The sequence below is a fragment of the Carcharhinus amblyrhynchos genome, chromosome 2, assembly GCF_965287045.1.
Source record: "Carcharhinus amblyrhynchos chromosome 2, sCarAmb.v2.hapA, whole genome shotgun sequence".
Lineage (NCBI taxonomy): Eukaryota > Metazoa > Chordata > Chondrichthyes > Carcharhiniformes > Carcharhinidae > Carcharhinus > Carcharhinus amblyrhynchos.
Genome location: NC_137325.1, coordinates 25,777,188 through 25,800,400, shown reverse-complemented (window position 1 = coordinate 25,800,400; position 23,213 = coordinate 25,777,188). Strand labels below are relative to the sequence as shown.

Here is a 23,213-nt window from a genome sequence, read left to right as displayed (position 1 = left end):
AGCCTGAGTGGGAACAGTTTCAGACAAAATTGGAAAGGGGATAAATGACTGGAAAGTTTGTTTGCCCAAAAGCTAAAGAGGGAAAAAAGCTGCAGTAATCTTCAATAAAAGGAAGTTTGCCTTGTTGCAGTTGGAGCTCTGGGAGTAATTAGCTTGGTTGTAGTTTGAAACCATAGGAGCAGGTGAATGGAAAGCAAGGGCGTTTTCTGATGTTTTAAGCTACCATGCAGGTTTTGCAGGGAAGCCTGAGTTTGAGCTGTACAACCCAGAGCTGTGACATTGATTTAAAAATTAGAGTTGTTTAGCCAAAAGTTAATGGAAGGACACCCATGAAATCTCGTACAGCTGAGACACTTGTATAACAAAGAACAATAAGAATGAATTCCAGAGAGTGGTGATAAAACTTTTGAGTTCATCTGAGGAATAATGAATAAACCCAATGAGGCAATTCTTGAGGGGAAGTAGAAAATAGAACTGAATTTGATCTCATAAATGTTTATAAATTAGTGTTAAATCAGCAGAGCCTGCATTCTTTCTGATGTACGATAAAGATGTTTTTGCTTTCAAAAAAGTGAAATCTTGTGAAGTATTTAATCAGGTTAATTGCTGGATGCTTGGATTGCTTGTTTTTAATGTCATTGGTCCTAACAAGATTGTAACAACTTGAATAAATCAGTCAAACACTACTTCTCTTTCACAAAACCATGTTGACTGTACCTGATTTTATGGTTTTCTAAATGGATTTGAGCATTTGATTTGATTCATCATCGTCACATGTATTAATATAGAGTGAAAAGTATTGTTTCCTGCACTAGAGTATTTTCTCCATAACAGATGTTAGCTTCTGTCTTTCTCTTCCTCCTTTTCTTGAATAAAGGTGTTGCACTCGTTTTCCAATCTACTAGGACCATTCCAAAATCCAGGGAAGTTGGAAAATTACAATCAATGCATCAGCTATCGCTGCAATCAATGATGCAGGCTATTGGGACCAGGGGTCTTTTAGTCCCATTAGTTTTCCTAGTATTTTTGTCCCTGAGTGATCATGATTATACTTTGCTCTTCTGAATGAGGTCATCTCTCAGTACAGTATTAGCTCATCCTTTTGATAACCAAGCTCCTTTAATAACGAGCTATATCAAGAGCTATGCCCTTCTGAAATGTCAAATATCCTTGACTATTCAGATCCTAGTCTTAGCCACCCAGTAGTCATGTCACAGCAATGGCTATCCGTTCAAAAGCTTCTCTCTGTAGCCCTAGTTAAATGATTCATAGAGCACTGTTACAAACACAGTCCAGGTGAAAGCCCTCCTAATGATACAGCTCCCTCTCTTTCCAGTATCATTGCTAGTACCCCACAAGTTGTTACACTGGGGAGGGCTACATGAAGTGAGGTCACACAGTAGTGCTATTTAGCTCTTTGAGAGAGATAAGTCCAGCCGTGCTCCATGTTGAACAAAGAAGAATAATTCTTATGAAGCCCACAACAAGATATTTTGTTTATTGGTCTGGTTTAGAAAGTGACCTGGAATCGCTGGTAAGCAAGTATATTATCTGACAAAACAGTAGAAACAAACCACCAAAAATTCTTTTGTAGTCATAGTCGTGGCTGACTTGACTGTTTCAACAGTTCATACTGCCTTTTGTTAAAAGGGAAATGGAAAGTTCTTGGGACTCATTGATAATCACTCAAAATGGATCAAAGTAAAACGCATGGCTCAAAGTATCATTATTGAGCAAATGATAAACAAGGTGTGGTAGTTGTCATAGATTGTCACATGCACTTACCTCTGATAATGGCCCTTGGTTCTGTTCAACTCTGTTCCCATCTTTCTTGAAATAAAATGGTACTAAACATATCCCCATTCCTTCATGCCATCTGGCATCAAGAAGGGCAGTTGAGGGATCTGTTAAGATTGTTAAAGAAACACTTCAAAAACAAGGACTCTATGGGTGTTGAAATTTCATTGTGTGAAACAGTGGTTGGTTAATTTCCTGTTAAGCCACATTCCACTAAAGGATATGTACCAGTGAGATTTAGATGAAGAGGTGGTTAAGGACATAATTGAGTATGTTTAAAATTTAACACAAACAGTTCAGCCAAAAATATCAGAATAGCACTGAAAGGAGTGCAGTTGCTGACAAAATGAACATATTTGTTTTCTGTGCCCCTGCCTCCCCTCAAACCACACAAATGTGATGTGAGAATATAGTAAAACCAAAAGATGCTTGGTTGATAGTGATAGGCTAGAAATTTTCAAATAATCACACCATTTTTTTATGGGATTTGCCAAAACGTGAATGTGGCCCACTTGAATATAGCTTGTAGCAGAGCTTGAACCAATTCCGACTTCATGTTCAAAGTACCAATTTCTGAGAAAGAATCGGATCTTTTTTGGAGACTGAACAAAATACATATGGTCTAAAACCTGACTCTACACTTAAACTGTAAGATTGTCCAAGGCTTTATAAATCAGTTACTAAGCTTGATTTGTAGATGTGGCTCAAGAGGGGAGAAAATAACAATTGCCGTTATGCCAGGTGTGCGTGTTGTTAAGCTGATGTGCTAGGGTATTCCAAAACCCAGAGAAGAACTTTAACTTGCCTGCTTTCAACAATTTTTTTAAAATTTGTATAATGTGAGCAAAGATGTGAAGACAAGTGAAAGATGCCCCAGACTCTACTGTGACAATTTTAAACAAAATAAATGTTGACAAGCAGAATTGGCCTTTAATGTTATTAATTGTATCTGTAATATCTTTTATATTTATCCAGTTCCAAACCCTTCTATTTTCTTAACTTCAGAGCTAAGCCTCTCCAAACAACATAGGTTTTAAAACTATAACAAATAATTACTATTCGAGACACCTATATTTTTGGGGTTGCTTCTGATTTGGAATGCGGAGAACTGTCTCTGCAAAACAGGCATTCTCCAGACAGAAGTTAATAGGAGTGAACATACCTTCTTGCTATGTGGGCTGCGATCTCAAAACAGTTTCCGGAATAGGATGAAGTTGTCCCTGATACACTGTCTTTCTTGTTGCTCTTCCCGTATGAGAACTAACCTTATCAGAAGTTACTCTTAATTACCTTTATTACATTTTAAAAGGTGAACTCGTGTAAGTGTGAAATCCACCCCCATCTTCCACTGTTAACAAATTTGTCTTGGGTAAACATTTGTACCCCATGTTGTAGGCTTATCAAAGCCCTAGTTCTATCAACTCAGACAATCTGCCTTCCTTCAAATTGTCATTTTAAAAATAACTTATTTTTCTCTTTAAAACCTACAGCCATCAGAACAGTGATGGGTAACGTCAGCTAGAGAGTGGGTTGCACGAATGGCCCGCCTTCATCTCAGTGAGCTGCAGGATTGAAATCGTGCCTATGCATTTACCATGACCTCATGAATAAGATACATTTAGTACACATCAAATATTTTGGAATGAGTTACAGAAATGCTACAGCATTCACATATTAATAGGACTGTTAGCTTCAAATAGGGAAAAACGAAAATATTTATGCTCACTTCAGGTATATTGCAATTTACTGTTCTGATCAAAACTACTACCAGCTATAGCTAAACATTATAAATTTCTTAATTACAAAGTGCTTTACGTGTTTATTTTATTTTTGTTAATTCATATTTATCGTTTTAGTAAACCCTACTACTCTTATTTCCTTGGGTGGATGTAGCTGTTACTAGGGGGCATAACTATAAGGTTCATGGTGGGAGATATAGGAAGGATGTCCGAGGTAGGTTCTTCACTGAGACTGGTTGGAGTGTGGAATGGACTGCCTGCTGTGATAGTGGAGTCAGACTCTTTAGGGACTTTCAAGCGGTTACTGGTTTGGTACATGGAGCACGCCAGAATGATAGGGAGTGGGATAGCTTGATCTTTGTTTCGGACAAAGCACGGCACAACATCGAGGGCCAAAGGGCCTGTACTGTTCTGTTCTATGTCTGTGCTCCTGATAAGCTTTACTACTGGTGTTATAAAAACTTTATTATGAAGAAAGCCTTATAGTTACCAATAAATCATACCAGTACTCTTAAAGATCAACTTTTAAAGAAACAAGTGAAATACTCACCCACCAATCATTCTCCTCAACCTCTCTCTCACTTTCATTTATCCTCTCAGTCTTGCTCTCATTTATCCTCCTGCTCTGCTCTCGCTCTTTTACTCCCGATCCTGCGCTCACTTTCTCAATAAAATGGCTCATGAGCTGCAGTCAGAGCTTAAGCTTTCAGTGCAGTGCAGCAACAATGGGGGAAACTGAAGCTGGACCCCCTTTTAACAGCACTAGCTGTAAACTCGATCAAAACCTACCAAGTTCATGACTGTTACTACTTAGAAAGGCGAAGGCAGCAGCTGTTTGGGAACATCAATCACCACATGCAAGTTTCTCTTCAAGTCTCACATCATCCTGACTTGAAACTATGGTTTGGTGGGCTGTGGTTATTCAGGTTAGTCAACTATAGTTGTCCAGGAGTTGCAAATGTCTTTAATTTTCATAGAAATCATAGAAACTCTACAGTGCAGAAGAAGGCCACTTGGCCCATCAAGTGTGCACTGACCACAATCCCACCCAGGACCTACCCCCATACCCTACATATTTACCCACTAATCCCTCTAACCAACGAATCTCATGACTTTTAAGGGGCAATTTTTAGCATAGCCAATCAACCTAGCCCGCACATCTTTGGACTATGGGAGGAAACTGGAGCGCTTGGAGGAAACCCATGCAGACACAAGGAGAATGTGCAAACTCCACACAAACAGTGACCCAAGCCAGGAATTGAACCCAGGTCCATGGTGTTTTCTGTGTTTTTTCTGAGGAATTATTCTGATAAGATAGTTGCAACCATTCAAAGTCTCTGATTTAAATTGGATTATCAGTTGGTTCCACATGCAGGGTAATTTCCCATTGGAAGCTTGGACTTCTCAGGCAATTAGTCTGCAATCCTTGCTTGGCGATTCCTGGGGGCACCCACCATCACATCTGCTGGGGTACCTCTTGGGAATGACCCCTGGAGATCATTATTATGGGCCAATGTATACTGAGAAAATGCACAAAGACAATATATTTGCAGACTGCTTTTGTTATAAACAAATTAATTTTGATGTAGGTAAGTGTGGGGTGGTATAAAGATGATGTTTCCACTTGGAGAAATCCAATGTAGGGTTGGTAAATATAAAAATCACTAATATGTCTATTTGGGAATTTGGAACAAACTCCTTCGAATCATACAGTGCAGAAGGAGGCCATTTGGTCCATTGAGTTTGCACCGTCTCTTCAACGGAGTATGTTAGCTAAGCCCAATCTCTCCTATTTACCCTGCTAATACCTCTAACCTACACTGAGGGGCAATTTAGTGTGTCCAATCAACCCTTAGAGTATGGGAAGAAACTGGAGAACCCGGAAGAAACTCATGCAGACATGGGAGGATGTGCAAACTCCACACATACACCACAGGAATTGAACCGGGACTTTGGTTCTGTGAGGCAGTAGTGTTTACCACTGTGTCAGTCTTTTGGAGCGCTTGAAATTTTAAATTCTTCACGTTGCAATTGATATTAAGCCCCTCCTCGATGGATGAGAGTGGGTTGAGGCTGGGTTAACAATGACAATTTGTGCAATGCAAGCCTACCCTACTGTTTTTGAACAGTGACTGGTTGTGTGGTATGCCTGTGCCTTGTCTTGAGAAGTTGCGCTCTTCATAATGATAGTTAAACTAGGCTTTCATGGACCTCTTGTGCTTCAGAAAATCCAGCAGTTAATTTTCCTTAGTAATCTGATTAAAATAGTTTGAGTCAGAAAGTAAGAAAGGGGCCGTCATACTTGGATTTCATAACCGCGTAGGTGGTCAGCTAGACAACGTCCCCCAATATCATGATATCAAGATTACCAAAGGGGTGTAATCCTTTGTGAAATTTCCACCACAGCTTGTTACCATAGGAATGGTCTCCTTTATGTGAAGAATTACTTTACTTAAAGGTGAACATGATGTTGTTCATTTTGTTTGGAGCCAAAATAACTTCATAACTTTGTACCTTAAGGAGGCAAGGATGATCAAACATCTTAAGTGCAGAGATTCAGGTCACTTGAGAGAAGTTGCCCAAACTCTTGTAGCAAATGGCTACAAATTCACTTAAATGTTTGTAACAGTAATCCTAAGCATGCTAAAATATTTGTTTTACTTTTAATATACAATTACTCTGACCTTGCAGCTTAAAATTTATTTAAATTTCTAATGCTGACTGCAGTAAAACAAGCTTAGTTTATGAGGCATGAAATCTTTCATAAACTATAATCTTGGAATCTGTACACCTTATTCAGATTATGTTTTTATTTTGGTGTGTGAGTACTACTGCAACCTTCAATGGTTGGTTCAAGAAATTTGTGATTTTCTTCATTTTGATCTTTATTGGAAAGCAAATATTGTGTGTTGTTATTCTTGGAAAAATACTGTCAGGGAAGTTTTGTTTATTTCTGATAATGAATTTTGCATATTTTGGTTTCAACAGTTATTCATTTACAGATCCATTAGACTCTTGATTTTTCCTTTAATAGATGATGAACCAGGCAGAAGGACAACAAAAGAGTCTTGTGCATTCAATAGAATCTCTCCCACCTTATGGGCCTCTGTCTTCATTGGATCAAGATTTGCTGCTTTTGAAAGCTACCTCAGCTGCTACCATGAGCTGCCTTGGTGAATGCTTGAACATTCTACAACAAAGTGCACAGCAAGCAGCCCAGCATAGCAAAAGATTGTCAACAGGCAAGTATTATGGTGTTGTGAATCAGTCATAGCCTAGTAAGACACTGGGTCCCCAGCCCATCTCAGACTGAACCCCTTTTAAAATTTGTTCATGGATTGTGGACCTTGCTGTCAAGACCAGCATTTATCGGCTGCCCTTAATTCCTTTGACACAGTGCATGGTAGCACATTGGTTAGCTCTGCTGCCTCACAGCACCAAGGACCTGGGTTCAATTCTGTGCGAAATCTGCACACGCTCCCTGTGTCTGCGTGGGTTTCCTTCCGATGCTCCGGTTTCCTCCTACATTCCGAAAGACATGCTGGTTGTGTGCATTGGCCATGCTAAATTCTCCCTCCGTGTAATCAAACAGGTGCCTGAGTGTGGTGACCAGGGGATTTTCACAGTAATTTATTTGCAGTGTTCATGTAAGCCAACTTGTGACACTAACAAATAAATAAATAAACAGTTGTGATGAGCTGCCTGCTTGAATCGCTGGAGTCCATTTGTTGTACATAATTGCACAGCCCTGTTGGGTAGGGTGCTCCAAGGTTTTAGTCCAACGGTGATTTATTCCCAAGTTACGATGCTTCTGAAACTTGGAGGGAAGCTTGCAGAAGATGACCGTATGCACCTGCTAGCCGCCTTCCTGATGTGGGTATGCCGGCGTTGGACTAGTGTAAACACAGTAAAAAGTCTGACAACACCAGGTTTTAGTCCAACCGATTTATTTGATAATAGACTCACAAGCTTTCGGGGTTAGTCCCTTCGTCAGGGACTGAGCCTTCTTCCTGACATGGAACGTTGAGAATTCGGGAGGCACCTGACAAGTTGCTGCAGTAGATCTTGTAAATAGTATGCACTGCATCTACAGTGCGCCTGTGGTGTAGGGAATTCATGTTTCAGTAAATGAGCAGTGTGCTAAATTTGGAAAAGATTTATTTGGGATACTAACTCAACACCACATGGGGAAATGTTACAGAAGGTCTCTCCCCTTTTCATCACAGAGGCATATTAATTCCTCTTGCAAGGAGACCTAGGTTCCAGGTACACATTATTAGTTGAAGCAAAAGTTTTGGTAATATGAAAAGGTAGTATTGATGGCAGTTGACAATCAAAGAATAATACATCAGGAACAGGACTTTTTTCCCACCAACCCTACAACGACACATGATGCCCTTTGAAACTATAAACCTTCTGCCTCTATGCATTCTGTAACTTCTGTTCCCTGCCTGTTCGTGTATCTGTCTAAATACCCCTTAAATGTTGCTATTGTATTTGCTTCTATCACCTCTTCTGGCAGCACATTCCACCCTCCGTGTAAAAAAAGAAAACTTGCCCCTCACATCTCCTTTACACTTTCCTCCTTTTACCTTAAACCTAGGTGGCGCGGACTTGTTGGGCCGAAGGGCCTGTTTCCCGTGCTGGGTTGTACTTTGTTTGTTCTTTATGTCCCCTAGTAATTGACATTTTGACTCTGAGAAAAAGACTCAGACTATCCATTCTATCAATGCCTCTCATAATTTTGTAAATTCCTATCAGGCTGCCCCTTTGCCTCCAACATTCAAAACAAACCAAGTAATACCCTCCAAATCAGGCAACATCCTGGTAAACCTTTTTTGTACCCTCTCCAAAGTCTCCACACCCTTCTGACAGTATGGCTGTGAGGGGAGATTGGGCAAACCTGGTTTGTTCTCAGCACCAGTAAGAAGTACATCAAGGCTGTAGAGCCAAGTAGTTACAAATATAAACTACTTAAAAGAGAATGAAGGTCTTCTTCCAATCTTGCCTCTGAGTCAAAATGAGTCCAATTTTCACTTCAGGGTCTTGTTTGCATAATCCAGGCTAATATTTCAGTGCTATACTATTTTAGATGTCGCTTTCGATGGGACATGAAACTAAAACTTTCTTGGATGTTAGAGGATCCTGGATGCAAAATTTGACTCATTTGTTCAGTCCTGTATTAATGACTCTGATCTGGGCTGTGCTGAGCACCATTTTAGTAAGAGCATCTTAGCAGAGATGTTCAGAATATATGTCGGGAGTATGCAGAGTAGGCAGATCATGATATTAGTCAACATATTACACTTATTTTACTGTAGCGACACCACTTTGACATCAGTACTTCATGTAATGCCTTCTTCTACCATCACAGAGCTAAACTGGAGGAAACCCTCCACTAATACTATTTAAATAGATCAAGTGTTTTCAGATTAGCTGCTGATGAATTTCTGCTGGCTGTTGCTGAGTTGGTAGAAGATGCTCGATTATTTGTTCTTGTATTTAAGGTTTGTGAAACCTGCAGGGAATGGTGTTGCATGCAGTGAAGGCCTTGGTTCTTACTTAAAAGGTTCTGCACACAAAACTTGCTCTCACTTCTCAATGCTGTAGTTGCCACCAGTATTCCCTCTAAACTGCATGTCTGCGCAACAGTCCATCACTTAATTCTTTCAGCCATGCAATCCTGAAGGCTAAATGAGATTTAGTGCCACCCTAGCCCATGAGCAAAGAACTGGTGGATTTCCCCATGGCAGAAAATTAATGGATGAAAACCAAGCCTGACAGGATTAAGAACAAAGAACAATACAGCACAGGAACAGGCCCTTCGGCCTTCCAAGCCTGCACCGATCATGCGTTCCTAACTAGACCATCTGTTTGTATCCCTCTATTCCCAGTCTGTTCATATGGCTATCAAGATAAATCTTAAATGATCCTAGCATGTCTGCCTCAACCACCTTGCTTGGTAGTGCATTCCAGGCCCCCACCACCCTTTGAGTAAAAAAAAGCCCCCTGCATATCTGTATTGAACCTTGTCCCCCTTACCTTGAACTTGTGACCCCTTGTGTTTGTTGGTTCTGACCTGTGAAAAAGCTTCCAGCTGTTCACCCTATCTATGCTCATGAAAACAGTGGCATGGTGTGCGCCAAGTTCAGCAGTAACCTGCCCACTAAGGCTATAGGGCACAGGATTCATGTGATGCTGTATTCATCAAGGATTTAAAGCACAGATGTACATACATTGACAATAAATAGTAAAACGATCTTTAAAAAAAATGCCCTTCATAATTTTATAAACTTCTATTAGGTCGCCCCTCAACCTCTGTCTTTCCAGGGAGAACAACCCTAGTTTACTCAATCTCACCTCATAGCTAATACCCTCCATACCAGGCAACATCTTGGTAAACCTTCTCTGCACTCTCTCCAAAGCTTCCACGTCTTTCTGGTAGTGTGGCAACCAGAATGGGACGCAGTATTCCAAATGTGGCCTAACCAACGTTCTATATAACTGCAATATCATATGCCAACTTTTATACTCCATGCCCCATCCAGTAAAGGCAGGCATACCACATGCCTGCTTCACCTTTTCCACCTGTGCTGCCACCTTTAAGGATCTGTGGACTTGCACACCCAGATCCCTCTGTGTGTCTATACTCCTGATGGTTCTGCCATTTATTGTATAGCTCCCTCCTGCATTAGATATACCAAAGTGCATCACTTTGCATTTATCTGGATTAAATTCCATCTGCCATTTCTCCGCTCAATTTTTCAGCTTATCGATATCCTGCTGTAATCTCGGACAATGTTCATCACGATCTGCAACTTCAGCAATCTTTGTGTCATCCACAAACTTACTAATCAGACTAGCTACATCTTCCAAATCATTTATATATATCACAAACAGCAGAGGTCCCTGTACGGAGCCCTGTGGAACACCGCTAGTCACTGACCTCCAATCAGAAAAAGACCCCTCCACTGCTACTCTGTCTCCTATGGCCAAGCCAGTTCTGTACCCATCTAGCTAATTCACCTTTGATCCCGTGAGATTTAACCTTTTGCATCAGCCTGCCATGAGGGACCTTGTCAAATGCTTTACTAAAATCCATGTAGACAACGTCCACGGCTCTTCCCTCGTCAATTGTTTTTGTCACCTCCCTCGTACAAAACCATGTTGTCTATCGCTAATGAGACTAATTAACAGGCAGAATTAACAGCTGAAATTCACTTGTATCAGCTCCTGGAGCATGAATCTATGTCAGCACTTTTCTTTCATGTGGTTTGCTTGCTGTCCCTCCTGCTTGCTACTTCCATCAGTGACCCTCCTGCTTGCTGCTTCTGATCCTGATTGTCCACTCAGAGTGCCATTGCTCAAAGTGAGGGCTCAGTTGAGGCATGTGATGAGCAGGAAGGTTGGGGAAAAGTGGCAAGTGGGAGGGAGGTGGTGAGAGGGAGAATGGCACTGTGGAGGAGGGTTGGTGAGCAAAACACAGTTACCGTCAGCTGTGAGTTGGGTGGAACAGTCAGCGGGAAGAGGGAAGCTGAATTAAGAGAATTTTTGGACCAGCTAATGCTACTGATCTGGTCATTTTTCTGCAGCTGATTTTATAATATTAGTAAAGGAAGATTGATCCAAAGAATTTTGACATATTAAAAGCACAAGGCCCAGATTTCCAAATAATAATGCAAAGGTTTCTCCTATGTTATCTCATGGGACATTTTAAGCTGTCACATTTCCAAATACTGACCAGGATTTTCTACTGCTGTTTGCATCAGGCAGTTTCAGTGATGGGGCATAAAATGCAGTGATAAGGCTAAAGTCACATGGAACCTCTTCATAATAAGTTATCATATCTTTATCAAGCCATACATTGGAATCATCCCCCCCACGTCAAAAAAATCCATATATGAAGGTGTGATGGTAGAACCTTATGAGCAATGATTGGTATCAGAAAGCGCGTAGCACTTGAGGGGAGAGGGTCACATCCAGGTAGTGCTGTAGGTGCTCTGGTGTTTCAGGGGTTGCCAGAGTAGTGCGGAGGAGGTGCTTTTAAAAAATGGTGTCCTGGATCATCGAGTGGCAGGCGGACGAATCAAAGGCCAGTGATACGTTGTGGAACCCATGACTTCAAGGGTGGGATTTACTGCACAACCTGCTGCGTGTTTTACAGAAGGGGTCTATCATTTGTTGGAAGTGGGATCTTTCTGGCCCCACTGTTACCCAAGGACTTTCCCAAAGAATACACCCTTCACTGCCATGAAACCCACGGCAGGAGTGCGCCATCAGTGAGACCAGAAGATCCTACTGGCATGAACAGCCATAAAGTTCCATACCAATTTTTCTTTCAAAGCCCTGCATGATATAGCAGAGAAAGCTACCATTGTTGTCAGCAACTCCCAACCCTGCTTTTCCTTCTCGACATCAGCCTTCACTGATATCAATTCAAGAGGCAAGTCTGCTTAGCTGTTGCTATTTTGAGCTTGTCAACTTGAAACAAATGATTCTTGTTCGTCTTGAGTGATTGTTGCCAACTGTATTTTTCTTCTGTCAAATGACTGAAAAACAAGCTGTCATATTAAAAAAAACTAATAAATATTTCTGCCACAACCAGGTAAGGGCAATTCAAAGTTCCCTCTTGAGCTGCAACTTTCTAAAGGGGCTGAGGTTTTCATGTCTTCAGGGAAAGCCATTGTCTATTCAAGGACTCATTGAATTTCCTGTGTAAGGTATATTCTTTTCATGTCTGGGTATGACTGCTGCAATCTGCTCGGAAGCTTTCTAGAAGCTCGACCTCATTGTGGGGGAAAAGGCCAGATGATTTGGCATCTTTCTTTAAGGGTTCTTGTATTTAAAAAAATAATTGTTTTACAAAATCTAATATCATGACTAGAGATGTTTGTGACCTCTCTCACATGTGCTAGTGTAATGGGTTATTGTTCTGAACTCAGCCAAGAGTTCCCACCATGATGAATTTAAAATTGAATTGCATAAAATTTTGTAATTTGTGTTATTATGTGGCGTGTTACTGTGTCAGTGGCTGGGGTGTGATATTCTTTCTCCTTCTGTAACTGTGGTAACTTTTTAAATATGTTTATTATTTATAGCTTTTTAGTTTCTACTGATGGCACAAATTGAAATGCTACCGTGATATTGGTGCACATAATAAAATTCATTCCACACGTGGATGGAATTATTTAGAGGAAACTTGGTTGCCTTGACATGACAGGGAGATTGAGCAGAAGATAGCTGAGTAGACAGAGGTGAAGAGGAGGGGGAAGGAGGGCTTTAAGTGAGGGGCCACATACATCTGGCGTCTTCAAGGAGTAATTCCTTTAACTGTATGTGATGCCTCCATATTACCAACGAGGTGTCATTGAAACCTGTCGCCTGTTGCAAGCAGACCTGCATCCCAAGTAGGGCAAGGTTAGCGCCTGCCAGTAGTTGGCTGTGCAGATGAATTACGTGCTGCATAATCCATGTTGTAACTTCCTAATTCTACATTAACTTCTTTGCTTCCAGATCTTCCTAGTTGAAGCATATCTGACGTTTCTATTCGATTTCTATCCATTGCTATACAAGAAAGGTGACAGACTTGCTGAATGTCAGGATCTCGGACCTCGGGTTACTGTCCCATTTGACAGAGGAAATAATTTCTCCCTGCCTGTTCAGTCATAGCCTGTCAAAATTTTGAATACCTCTATTAGGCTTCCCATTAGCTGCCTTTACTCTAAGGGGAACAGTCCCAGTTTCTGAACACCTGTCTTCACCCTTAGCATCATCCCCACTCTCTACTCTCAAGAGGTATCCTTCCTAAAGTGTGGTGCCCAGAATTGTATGCGATAATACAGCTGAAACCTAACCAGTGTTAAAAGCACAGCTGATGTTAAATGCAAGGGTACTCCAAATTCCAGTAGAATTCCTGCTCTTTCTTTGCAATTTTCAATTTGCAATAATGTGAGGAAAGATGTGAAGACCAGTGAAAGATATCCCAGAAGTTTTAATGATTATTTAGTAAAACACAAACTTACTAAAAATACATTTAACTACCTTGAGGCCTATATACAGTGGGCAGGATTTTCCTCCCTCTCTGTAGCATGTTTCATTGCGGCGGGAGATGGCATGCCACTTGTTAAGTTGTTGACGGGGTTTCCTTTGAACGAACCCCTTACTGCTTGGAAACCCGCAAAGGGGGAATGTGCTGTTGACAGGACTGTAAAATCCTGCCAGCGTGAATGGCAGCAAGATCTTGACAATTATGTTTAAATTTATTCAGTTCCAAATCCCTCTATTTTCATTACCTCAGCACTAAACCTCCCCAAATCACATCCCATTCTTGAAAACTGAGTAAAATCCAGCAATAGATACCACACCAGGAGTTACTTCTGACTTAAGGTAGAGGCAACTACCTTCTCAAACAGGCTTTCTCCAGGTGTAGCTTGTTGGGAGTTGACACAACTTCCTGATATGAGCTGTGGTCTCAAAACAGCTCACTTGCATGGAGTAAACTTGTCCTGATACACTGTTTCTCCTTTTGATCTTCCCTTATCTGAACTAACTTTCCCAGTAAAGTTTATTAAATGAGCTCATTTTTATAACATGAACTTCAACTCTATCTTATCTTTTTGGATATTTTTAAACCATCTTTACTATAACTTTTGACACTATTCTCCATTGTTATTAACTTGCTTTGAGTAAACAAGTGTTCTAGGCCAATCAGATTAGAAACCCTAGTTCCATCAATCCAGTGAATGTGTCTTCCTACAGTTTCCATTTTAAAATAGTTTGTTCTTTACCTAAGCAATCACCAGAACACGCGGTAACTCATGGTAACACAATGATTGAATTTCTTATTTTTTATTTCATCATGATTTCCTAACAGTAGTTATTTGCAAAGATTTAACATGATTTTCTTATTTTTGTCTTTGATGCCTCTATCTAAAAAGCCAAGTGACCCATATGCATTGTTAACTACAAATGTCAAGGATTTGTGAATATGCATTGCAGGTTCTTCTCCTTTTTACCCCCCTCAAAATAATGCCATGCCTCTCCCAAAATGTATCTGTATTAAGTTGAATCCACCATTGTCTGTCTTCTTGAAATCTGCTACTATACTGATCATTTTTTGATTTTGTCAGATGTGTCTAGTTAATTGTTATGTAAAGCAATAGCCCTATATACTTTCCTCCTGTTGCAAAGTTGAATTTGTAAGGTGTAAAGAATGTAAAAATGCTAGTGGGGAAAAAACATTGCATGATCCCTTTAAAAGCTGGTGTTTTGTTTCAGAATTTGGAGATTTAAAATGCAAAGTACATACCAAGTCCAACATTTGTATCCAAAGTTGCGTTAGTTACAGGCTTCAGGTATTTGAATGTTTCTGAATTCAGCCTGTTAATTTAAAGCAGATGATCAGATACCAAGAACTTGTAGTATTTGAATTTGATGATGTTGACAAAATCAAATCAATCCTATTGCAGGAAAAGTGATTGGTCATCACTGGTATAAAAGAGAGTGCAAGGCAGGAAAACTAGGAGCTAGCAACTGCTATCTGTCAAGCCTTGAAAGGGAGAGAGCAAATGTCAATTGGCAAGAGCTAAGAGTTCTCAGCTCTCAACTATGTCAGCTTTATGTATGTCTTAAGAGAACACACCATCCAACCATTGAAAGGTACCAAATCAGAAAGAACTTACAGACAGAGAAATCAACTGAGAAACTCCAAAAGGTTCTGAAAGACGCAAAACTCGTTGTATATTTTTTGAGAATGACTGACTAAATTCTTTTTTTTGTTAATGAATGGGCTTCGCATTTATTTGAATGGCATTCCACCAGAATCTTATTTTATTCAGTACGTTACTTGTTTATAAGATTCCCTGTCAATTAAATAAATTAAGAGCTCATCTTAAAGTGAGTGTCAGGTATTTCTGTAAGTTAACCACTAAACATTATAGTTCACCTTCCCATATACTTCTAACAGATTACGAGGCGAGGTATTCCTCTTTGGGGGACTTGGCTTTACATTGTCAAAAGGGGGACAATCTTTGTGTCGTAACACTACAGTCAAGAAAACATATACTCACCATGACTTTCTCCATCCTATCACTTAAATTTTGTACCCAGGCACTAGCATCACATTACTGTGCTTCTATTTTCCAAATAAGTATTATGCAACTCTTCACTAAATGTCTTAAGTCTGCATCCAAGCACACAACAATGACTGCTGATGGAAGATTTAAAACAGTCCCTGGAATTGCTGTATAATGGCTTTCAAAACAAAATTTCACATACAGCAATGTCTGCTGATACAAGATTTAAAAATCTGTCCCTGGAAGTGCTGTTTCATGGCTTTCACAAACAATATCTCACAAATAGCAATGACTATTGATGCAAGATTTAAAACCCTGTCCCTTGAACAGCTGTGTAATGACTTTCAAGACAAAATGTGCAGCGTATCAAAAAAGCAAAATACCGCCGATGTGGGAAATCTGAAATCAAAACCATGTTGGCAAACTGAAGAAAAGTCTAATTTGACTCGAAACATTAACTGTTTCTCTTTTCACAGGTGTTACCAGGCTCTGAGTATTTAAAGCGTTTTATGATTTTACAGTGTGCCAGTTGTGGAACCTAAGCATTTGTACAAAAAAACTTATGAATATTTATGAAACAAAAATCTTATGAAAGCTTTGTCTTGTATTTATCAGGACAATCACGAGCATCAATGTCAGGGAAACAACTTTATATTATATGAGAAGAGAGTGTAAATGAACTGTCACCCATTGCCATGAAGAATGCATTAGTTAATGTCATGGCAAGTCCACCTGCCAACTAATCAATGCTTTCTTCTTTTACAGCATAAAGTTGATGCTTTTCCTGAAGTTGGTATTTTTGTGATTGCCCCGATATGTGCAAGATGAAAAACTTTTGTTGAGCAATACTCAATTCTGTACTACCAAATGATTATAACTTATGAACCAAATCATGTGACGGAGACTGTAGCTATAGTACTTTCTAATAACTTCAATGTAGGTGACCCAGATTACCTTCCAAATAATTGGAATTATTAATAGATCTCTGCTTTCTTTTCAGATAGTGTGCTAGGATGGCAGGGACCAAGGTCTCGTTCAGCCGAGCAGCTGAAGAATGGAAATGTGTGTTCTTCACCTTCTATGCCTTCAAACAATGTAAACATTGTGTGGTCTGCAACGCCCAATCAGGTCAAACCAGGGCTGCAGCAACCCCCTGAGGTATGTGGCTTAGGATTTTACTTTTACAGCCTAAGAATTTAAATAAATGGCCTCCATGTTATGGACCGTTGCAAAATTTTCTTATTTTGATATAGTTTTTATTTTGATATCACTTCGTAATTGAATCGGATATGAAAGGCACATGGCAGTTGAACAGCCTGTTTCCTTGTTGTAATTTCTTTGCAACTAAATGTTGTTTTATGTATGATACTGAGAAGATGTGGAATAATTTTTTTTCTGAATAAAGTGTTTCAACTAAAATCAATGCAATTGAAGAAACAGTTTGGAAACTTGGGAACAGTTTGTTAATATCAGAATGTCTCCAATAACTACATCATATGGTATAAAGATTATAGCAGTATAAGGGTTCCTATGTTAAGCAAATATTTAAATATTCATGTTATTCTATCAATGTCAACTTTTGTGTTGATCACCAATAGCTACGCAAGATTCCTCCAATGATCCTTTCTGCTATGGAAAATATCTGACTTTTTGGTGATTTCTCACAATGTTATCGTTATGGTTGGGAGTTCAAAGGGTGGCACAGTGGTTAGGACTGCTGCCTCACAGCACCAGGGACCTAGATTTGATTCCTTGCTTGGGTCACTGGCTGTGTGGAGTCTGCATGTTCTTCCCGTGCCTGCATGGGTTTCCTCCAGGAGCCCCAGTTACCTCCCACAGTCCGAAAGACATGTTGGTTAGATGCGTTGCCATGCTAAATTCTCCTTCAGTGTACCTAAACAGGTGCCAGAGTGTGGCAACTAGACGATTTTCACAGTAACTTCAATGAAGTGTTAATGTAAGCCCACTTGTGACACTAATAAATAAACTTTAAACTGGAGATGGACTCTTGAACTATGTACCACAGACATATCTGTCTGATATTTTGTATATTGTTGATCTATTGTACCAGTGATTAGTCAAAATTTTTCAAATCCAATCACCCATAAAGGGCGTGAGTCTGACTTCTAAATTCAAATGCGTCTGTCCGTGATGGATCCTTTTCAAAAGTGATAAGCAGTCATGGTGACTACGTCAGAGATGCCTGTAGGCCATGTGGTTTAAGGGATAAGGCTTGGAATTGCTCCTTGGCAGTACCAAGGAGGCACGTAACTGGGGCTCTGGCAAAGGGGGATTACCCTCCTCCATTGGGTCGGGAGGAGGGGTTCCCCTTGGGGGTAGTAGTAGGGAGAGGGGAGAGCCCTGATGCCTGTGAGGGTGAAGGAAAGAGGGGAAAACAGCAATGCTTGCGGGAAGTGGGCACGGGGAATGGCAGTGTGTCCCAATATTGGCATTATGATGAGTGGGGTCTTGATCTGCAAGTGGGGGAGGGGCCTTAAATTTAACTTGAAATCAGAGTACCCTTTAAAAATAAAGCCCCGATCTCAAAATCCCAGCCTTTTCACAAATTTTCACTGTAACTTCATTGCAATGTTAATGTAAGCCTACTTGTGACATTAGTAAATAAACTTTTTAAACTTTACTGTCGTGTTTAGATTCCTCCCTTCTAGCTGACTGTGAGACCGTCACCAGCACTATGAAATTGCACAGTGTGCTGTTAAACCAGGCAAGAAAAGGCATCTGTAAAGCCGGGGAATTGCACACAGCTTTTCTCACCTGATCCAACACTCTGCAGTTTTGGGACAGTTGCACCCCTTATCTGTCTTTTATCCATTATATTACAACTTCATATGGATCCACACCTGTGGAGAAATTATGACTCAAAGAAAGGTATAAGAGTTGCAAGTTTTCTCTTGTCCCTGCAGAACTACAATACCTCAAGTATGCAGTGATAAGTAGGACAAAAAATTTCCAAGTAACTATGAGTTATGAGCGGCAGGAGAAAAAATTACAAACATTCAATTTATTGATGTTTTACAGGGTTTTACAAGTCCCAAGCAACTGATAGTAATTTCATAATTTGTGAATACTATAGTAAGGAGTCTGACAACGTCAGGCTAAAGCCCAACAGATTTATTTGGTAGCACAAGCTTTCGGAGCACTGCCCCTTCATCAAGTGAGTCTTTGATCTGGTGTTGAGAGACTTCTTACTGTGCCTACCCCAATCCAACGCTGGCATCTCCACATCTTTGCAAATACTATAATTAACTGCCTTTTGCCAGAAAGATTCCAGACTATCGTGTTCTGGCTTCCTCCCAGAGTCCAGAGATATGCAGGTCAGGTGAAATGGCCGTACTAAATTGCTTCCTAAGATGTGTTGGTTCAGGGATGAGTGGGATAAGCATGTGGAGTTAAATAAGCTGTTCTGTCGAAGAGTCGATGGAGACCTAATGGGCCAAATGGTCTCCTGCACTGTAGGGATTCTATGAATGGAAAGTAATTTGAAGATCTGTCGGGGGAAATCCTGCTTTCAGTTCCTCTTGGACTGCAGATCTTGCACTTCAGGAAGCTGGCACTCGTGTTATCTATTCCTGTTGACCTGACTACACCCATGTTTGCCCAGTGAATTGACACTTGCTGATTCTGAATCCCTAATATCCTGTACTGTACTTGCAGTGCCAACATCTGAGTTGGTGGCTGCAAGTGTAATAAGAAATGATGGTGCTTCTTTAGCAGGTTTTTGCTGTTACTTTTTTTATAATGCAGCTGCACTGTCTGGCCTCGTGCAGTTCTTGGGTAAATAAGCAAAAATGCCAAAAGGGAGGTTTGGGCTAAGGGAAGGAATTGGGATGGAAAGCTGGAGGTCCATGGCCACATCATCTGCATTTTGTACTCCATAGTAAGAAGTCTGACAACACCAGGTTTAAATCCAACCAATTTATTTGATAGTAAACTCACAAACTTTCGGGGTTTGCCCTTCGTCAGGTGCATTCTCATGGCCTCCTGTAGAAACGCGATCTCCCTTTTTCTCAGTCTCCTGGACTAATGCCTCCAATGCCACATCAGAGAACCTGTAAGGTCTCACTCTGACCGGTTCCTCTCATTGGTATCCTTCCCTTAAAATGATGTGGCAAATCCATTGGCAATGCAATAATTTCATAGGGTGCTTTATTGCTGATGGTTGAAAAGACCAGTCTGGCAAAGGCAGGTTCTGCCACAAGTGCTGCAAATTTGGTAATTATCTGATGTCATGTCTTATTTTTCAACATTAGCCCTGGTTTTTAAGCAGCTGTAACTGTTGATCATCATGGTGACCCGTACTGGCCTAGGGGTAATGTCGCCATTTTCCTCTGCGTTTGTTTGTGTCTCCCATGTGTAAAAAGTGATGTTTAGGGCCTTCCTGTCACTCGTGCAAGAATTCTACTGGTCTTCTGGCCCCAACTTCCTCGCCATTCAAAATATCCTTGGGAATGCATCCATCTTCCACCCTGCAAAAATGTCCAAGCCAGCAAAGTTACCTCTGTTTGGTGAGTGCTGGCATACTTGGAAGATTTTGGCTTTGAGAGGACTGTTACATTTGTAATTTTATCCTTCCATGACATGCTGAGAATGAGCTACAGACATTGAAAATTAAAAATTGTTGGGCTTCTTCCCACGTTGGATGACGTGGACCCATAGGCTGGAATTTTACTGCACTGTCCATCACCGGAATTGGAGTGGATGAAGGGCGGATAATGGGAAGGTCCATGGACCTTGGGATCTTATGGTTTTGGGACAAGGGAGGCCATAAAATCCTGCCCATGGTATCAGGATTTTCTAAACACAAAGGGCTATTGTTAATTGTGATTGAAGGTGGAGATGTGACGTGCTGGCCTATAATTGTGGTTTGCTTGATATTTATTGTAAGGGAGAACAACTTCATAACCTTGGGAGAGAAAATCCATGTGTCTTCAGCTGAGTTTCTGTGTGAACAACTAGCATGGCATCACCAATATGAAGGAGTTCTCTGATAAAGATGTGCTGTATTTTTGTTTCTGCTTTTAGTCTGGACTGATCATAGATCTTGTCAGATGACCTCGTGTGCAGGTAAACTCCTTCCATAAATGCAAGGAAGCTGAAAGTTTGGAGCATGGAGAAGAAAATACAAGGTGGGGGCTAGGACACAGCCCTGTTTCACTCCATTCTTACCCTGAAACTCCCAAACTGTAAAGTGCACATTGTCACGAATGGTCCAGATAAGACTAAAGAACCTCAATTTTCTCCAAAACCTTAGCATGTTCTACTCTGCTGGCAATCTTGAGTGCTTTTGTGAGATCTACCAAAGTAATCTAGGGAGTTATTTCCTGTTCTCTACACTCCTCTAGTAGCTGGCATATGGAGAAGATCGTGCCCACTGTAGATCTGCCAGCATGGAACCTGCACAGTTCTTCAGGATATTCTCAGCCTGAAAGTTGTACTAGTTTTTTAAGCATGTCTCTGACAGTGACCTTCCTAGTGATGTTGAGGAGTGAGATGCCTTTGTTGTCATTGCAATTTCCTCTGCTGTCTTTGCTTTTGGATAAAGTGATACTTTGTGTATCATGCATGTTCTGTGGAACAAATCTTTCCCTTATCCAGATAATAAGGGGGTCATAAATGTGTGGAAGTAGGTAGGACTTCCTTTGCTTAGGCATCCTTGCTGGGTGCCTTTCTGTTTGGTAAGGAATTAATGACCTCAAGTGATGAGGGTTTTGCATAATACTCAACCATGACAGAAAGTTCTGGGGAAGTGTCCAGTGCAGACTTGAAGCTGTACTCTTGAGGGAACACAGTAAAAAGTCTGACAACACCAGGTTTTAGTCCAACCGATTTATTTGATAATAGACTCACAAGCTTTCGAGGTTTCCCTCTTTGTCAGGTGAACAGAGACTGATAGCCAAGTTCCGCACACGAGGACGGTCTCAACAGGGATCTTGGGTTCATGTTGCACTATCTGTAACCCCCGTGACTTGCCTGGGTTTGCAAAACCTCACTTACTGTACTGTCTGGAGACAATACACATCTCTGTAACCTGTGATCAGTGCTCCTTCCACTCACATTGTCAGCCACTTCAGGTCTTGAACAGCAGGTTAGGTGTAAGGATTCGCATTCTAATCAGTAATCTCTAAACTGTCTGTGCTTTATATGCTCTGTCTGAGGCCAGAACTCTCCATTCACCTGACGAAGAGGGAAACCTCGAAAGCTTGTGAGTCTATTATCAAATAAATCGGTTGGACTAAAACCTGGTGTTGTCAGACTTTTTACTGTGTTTACACCAGTCCAACGCCGGCATACCCACCTCTTGAGGGAATACAGCTTGTAGTAGTGTGCAGCTGAGTAGGACATCAAGCTATGTCCTGTTGGTGTCAAGCTTCTTGAGTATTTTTGGAGTTGCATTCATCAAGCAAGTGGGAAGTATTCCATCACACTTGTGATATCTTGTAGAAGGTGCACAACTTTATAGAATCAGGAATTGAGTTACTTGCTGCAAGATTCCTAGCCTTTGACCTGCTTTTTTGCCACAGTATTTATATGGCTGGTCTAATTCAGTTTTTGGTCAATCGTAACCTCCAGACGGTTGTTAGTGGAGGATTCAGTGATAGAAATACTATTGAATGTCAAGAAGTGATGGTTAGATTTTTCTCTTGTTGGAGGTATGCTTGTATGGTGCATTTGGGGTAGCACACCGGTTAGCACTGCCTCACAGAGCCAGGACCTGGGTTTGATTCCAGCTTTGACTGTCTGTTCTGCATATTCTCCCCTGTCTGTGTGGATTTTCTCTGGGTGTTCCAGTTGCCTCCCACAGTCAAAAGAAGTGCAGGTTAGGTGGATTGGCCATGCTAAATATATGGGGTTATGGGATTTGGGGCGGGGGGGTAAATGTATGAAGTAACAGGGATAAGGGAAGGAGACTAGATAAGAAGCTCTTTCGAAGAGGCAGTGCAGACGCGATGGGCCAAATGATCTCCTTCTGCACTGTAGGGATTCTATGAAATATTTCTTGCCACTTGTCAGCCCCAAGCTTGGGAATTGTCCAAGTCTTGCTGCATTGGATATGGACTACTTCAGCATCTGAGGAGATGTGAGTAGTATTGGATGTTGTACAATCATCAGCAACCATCACTGTGCATACTTCGAAACCCCCAATGATCGTGCAGCTAGTTAAAAGTACTTTTTATGCTAGGCTGCAGAGTACAATTATGTTGATGGGATATGCAGCTTAAGGTTGCTGCTGCCTACCTTGATGGACTGGGCATGGGTTAATCTCACATCCCAATGCCTGCGAATGGGCTTTATTGAATTCTTTCATGGTTCTTAAATTTCAAAATGGTAGGGAGGAACAAATATGCATAAGTTCATTTGTAACTGAGCAGGATCAAGAGAGGCAGGTTCATAGAAACACTGACTAAATTAAGAGACAAGAGGTATTGCAAGAGAGAGAAAAGTTACAGTTTAGAGTTTAAAAGAAGATTAAGTTTAGCAACTCAACAATTTAATTTCAAATCGAAAGAACATTGAAAAATGATGCAGAATTGAGGACATAGACATTGATGATGAGTATGCTTAGACTTTGAGTGCCATCAAA

At 40.8% G+C, this 23,213-nt stretch overlaps 1 protein-coding gene across 1 annotated transcript in view; it reads left to right on the top strand.

Annotated features, from left to right (window-relative positions):
- The window catches only part of osbpl10b (oxysterol binding protein-like 10b), a 211,152-nt gene that overhangs the window by 94,402 nt on the left and 93,537 nt on the right, over positions 1-23,213 (top strand). The window contains exons 5-6 of the mRNA XM_080203623.1: positions 6,571-6,778; positions 16,611-16,768. Of these exons, the coding sequence (XP_080059749.1) occupies positions 6,571-6,778; positions 16,611-16,768 (366 nt within the window). The remainder of the gene's footprint in view (positions 1-6,570; positions 6,779-16,610; positions 16,769-23,213) is intronic.